General features: G+C 30.2%; 1 protein-coding gene across 1 annotated transcript; it reads left to right on the top strand.

Moving 5' to 3' along the window:
* The first annotated feature begins 209 nt into the window (after positions 1–209).
* On the top strand, positions 210–2458 carry LOC114193512 (40S ribosomal protein S6). The gene is made up of 6 exons (XM_028083340.1): positions 210–385; positions 548–612; positions 1376–1433; positions 1528–1636; positions 1715–1987; positions 2082–2458. The coding sequence occupies exons 1-6, from the start codon at positions 380–382 to the stop codon at positions 2312–2314; spliced, it is 744 nt and encodes a 247-aa protein (XP_027939141.1). The 5' UTR covers positions 210–379; the 3' UTR covers positions 2315–2458.
* Positions 2459–4140: the final 1682 nt, after the last annotated feature.

The following is a 4140-nucleotide window of genomic DNA, read 5'->3' as shown; positions in this document are numbered from 1 at the left end:
ATATATATATATATATATATAATATGTATGTCAACACAAAAAATAAATTTTATTATTTTCTTGTAAATAATTGTCATAAAATTTGTAATGTTCGGAAAATAATGCATTACTTTTACCACAAAAAATCATCACAAAAAATTTAAATTTCAGAAAATTAAAATAAAAAATACTTAAAATTTTAGAAAGTTATTGGGCTCAACATTGTGGAGCAGGCGCAGACCAATTTCATCGAAGTGCCCAGTTTAGACCCAAGAGAAATACCTGGGTTAGTAATATTATAGTTGAACATTAAACCCTACTTTGGCTCTACCGTGTGCATGCTCCCAGTTTTCTGACCACTTTCTCAGAGAGTTTGACGCGGCGGAAAAAACATTTCAAAATGAAGGTTCTCTTCTAAAATCCTTCTCAGTTTTTTTGTTTTTTATGTGAGTCGTGGTTTTAGTTTTGTCTTCGTCATCCAATTTCTTCTGATTTATGCCTATTCTTTCTTCAATGTTGCTTAAGGCTTGTTGTTGATCAATTTCATTTTGTGCCTGTTATTCTGCAGTTCAACATTGCGAATCCCACCACTGGATGCCAGAAAAAGCTCGAGATCGATGACGATCAGAAACTGTATTATCTTTATCTTTTTTTTTTTGTTTTCTATTTTAATCTGTTCCAAATTTTGTCGTGCTCCGAAAGAAAGATGTATAGTTAGATTTGCTTCCTCCATTTATTTAGTTTGTAATAAACTATTCCTAGAATTTTTTGAATTCCTCTTAATATTGTTTCCTGATGGTATAATCATTATTGTCATTTTACTCTTTTCAAAATCTGTATAGCTTAGCCAATGAATATTAATTGTCCAGAGTCAAATTTTACTGTAAACTTTGTAGTAACATAAATATAAATAGGTATTTTAGTGTTATTTTGAAGTAAAGTTAACCTTTTTAAGAGAAAAATTAAGTCTCTAAAAATATATTTGTATTATTTGCCCATTTATTTATCAATACAAACCCTAACATTTTACTGGAAGTTTGCCTGTTATAAGTAGTATGAAGGAGACAATTTAAAATATAAACATATATAATGTGGGATATTAGCAAGGACAATCTTGCATTTCACTTGTGAATTAAAAAATGAACTATAAATGAATCTGTTGAAATTTTAATCCTTTAGGCATGTGAAATTTATGAGCAATTTATATCATTCTAGTTTCAATAGTATCTTCATATTAATCTTCCTTATACTTGATCACTATAGGAAATAAAATAAATAAATGAATTTATTTAAAATTGTAAAAGTGTTAAATGCTGCATATGAGGGTCGTGCCATATCTTCTTCTGGGCAATGCAACTTGTGTTCATACTAAAATATTCCCAACTCCAAATTACAGACGAGCATTTTGGGATAAGAGGATCTCACAGGAGGTCAGTGGAGATGCACTTGGGGAGGTATGTATGCCCTTTAGCTTGAAACCTTAAAAGTGTGATCCAAAGTTTTGGTGAATTTTTAGTGATATTTGATCACGTCTCTTGTTGGCAACAGGAGTTTAAAGGTTATGTATTCAAAATTACTGGAGGGTGTGACAAACAAGGATTCCCGATGAAGCAGGGAGTGCTGACCCCTGGTCGGGTTCGCCTACTTCTTCACAGGGGTATGTTTTAAGTACTCTTATACATATCCTTGTAGTGTTCTGTTTTTGTATTTAAAATGTATTCCATTTGTTGAATAGGAACTCCATGTTTCCGTGGATATGGAAGGCGTAATGGAGAGCGCAGGAGAAAGTCTGTACGAGGGTGCATTGTGAGCCCTGACCTATCTGTTCTTAACTTGGTTATTGTGAAGAAGGGTGAAAATGACTTGCCAGGATTGACTGACGTTGAGAAGCCAAGGATGAGAGGTCCAAAGAGAGCCTCCAAAATCCGGAAACTGTTCAACCTTTCTAAAGAGGATGATGTTAGGAAGTATGTGAACACTTACCGTCGGACATTTACAACAAAAGCAGGTAATATGAAGAATTTGGGAGAGTGGATAAGAAACGTAGTTAGTTTGTGATGGATTATAGTCTGAATGGGGTTGAACTTTGTGATGGATTGCAGGGAAAAAGGTGAGCAAAGCTCCAAAGATTCAAAGACTAGTCACTCCTCTTACTCTCCAGAGAAAGCGGGCAAGAATTGCTGATAAGAAAAAGAGAATTGCGAAGGCAAAATCAGAAGCAGCAGAGTACCAGAAGCTCCTTGCGTCCAGGTTGAAGGAGCAGAGGGAACGCCGCAGTGAGAGTTTGGCCAAGAGGAGGTCCAAGATTTCCAGTGCTACCAAGGCCCAGATATAGATATGAATATTATCATCATATGTAGGTTTTGGTAATGTTTTATCACACCATGGTTTTGCTATTTTTATTACATTGATGACACCAATGTTTACATATCGAATTGTGCATTTAAGAATATATTTTTTCGTTTTGTCTTTCCGATTATTATATATTCTTAAATATAATTTTGTATTTTGGATTGTGTATTTTAAATTAAAAAAATCTATTTCAATTTTTATAATTTTAAGTGTATTTTTCAATAAATATATGCAACAACCAGAATGAAAATTATTAAAAACCAATTTATGTAAACGATAGTTCTTGTGACAGTAGTTAACTATTCCAACACAAACTATGAGTCTGAAACAAAAACTTAAAAAGCAGGAAGAAGGATGGGAAGAATATGAAAGAGGAGGGTGAAATGGTAAAAATATGTAAATAAATTACTTCACCACTGTCGAAAGTTAAATTGAATTTGGGATTAAATATGATTTTTGATTTTGAATTTGAATGTGAAATTGAAAATTCTTTTATCCAAAATTTTGATATAATTTGATTTAAATTTTTTTAAAAGTGAATATAGTTCTTTTAATTTAATTATGTTATGTTTTTCAATTGATATCAAATTAAAAATATGTTAAATCATGTAAACAATTCATATATTAAAAACAAATATCAAATTTAACAAAAGGAAATAAACTTACTTAAACATAATCTTACTTAAACATAACTAGTGAAAAAGTAAAACAAACTTAAAAAGCACGAATAAGAGTGCGAAGATGATGAAAAGTATAAAAGAAAAGTGTGGAACTAGTTTAGGAGTTAAAACAAAAGTTAAATAGAATTTTGAATTAAATATGATTTTAGTTTTGCCTGCGAAAATGATTTGAAAAATATGAAAGAGGAGTATTGAACTAGTTTAGGGGTGAAATGGTAAAAATAAGTAAATAAATTATTTTTGAATTAAATATGATTTTAGTTTCGGGTGTAAAGATGATGAAAATTAAGAAAGAGAAGTGTAGAACTAGTTTAAGCAAGTAAATAGATTATTTCACCATCGCAAACAAAAGTTAAATTCAATTTTGGATTAAATATGGTTTTAATTTCTGACCTTTGATACGAAACTGGATTTTTTTTTATTTAAAATTTTGATACATTTTGATTTAAAACTTTAAAAATGAATATAATCTATTTTAACCTAATTATGTTACTTTTTTATGTGCCAAACACATTTCTTAATTGATATTGAATCGAGAACATATCAAACTGTGTAAATAACTCAAATACTAGAGATAGGCACCAAATTTAATAAAAGGGGAAAAACTTACTTAAATATGACATGAGAAAAAATAAAGCAATGTGAAAGCTAAAGCGTGACAGACCAAAATTTAACAATAGGGGAGAAACTTACTTAAACATAACATGAGAAAAGTAAAGCAGTAGTGTGAAAACTAAAGCAACCATCTTGCCATATGGAAAGAGACAACATCAAATTTAAAAATGGATAAGACAAGAGAACTAGTTAAAACAAAACAAGTGAAAAGTCTAGAAAGGAAATATTCAAGATTATGTTTAGTGAACATTTTTAACCTTCATGCCTTAGATACTTCAACTCCAGATTAGAAACTGTGTACTGTTCCAGTCGTCTAAAATCCGACCTAATACTAAGAAAATGGATGAAACATCCAAAAGTCAACACATAGTTTAGAACCAAAAAATTATGTTATTACTTTTGTAATTAAAATATTCACTTATTTTCGAGAGAATACATCATTTGTAATTAATTTGTTATAAATAAAATATTAACTCTTACAATAAAATTATTTTGATATAAGTAGTCTCTGCTT

Source organism: Vigna unguiculata, chromosome 8 (genome assembly GCF_004118075.2).
Source record: "Vigna unguiculata cultivar IT97K-499-35 chromosome 8, ASM411807v1, whole genome shotgun sequence".
NCBI lineage: Eukaryota > Viridiplantae > Streptophyta > Magnoliopsida > Fabales > Fabaceae > Vigna > Vigna unguiculata.
The sequence above is the reverse complement of the archived record's forward strand: the minus strand, read 5'-3'. Positions and strand labels throughout refer to the sequence as shown.

Excerpts from the sequence above, each read along its gene's own strand:
- LOC114193512 (XM_028083340.1), top strand. Across the intron at positions 1,637-1,714 it reads TCGCCTACTTCTTCACAGGG|GAACTCCATGTTTCCGTGGA; the intron begins GTATGTTTTAAG and ends TTTGTTGAATAG. Across the intron at positions 1,988-2,081 it reads GACATTTACAACAAAAGCAG|GGAAAAAGGTGAGCAAAGCT; the intron begins GTAATATGAAGA and ends GATGGATTGCAG.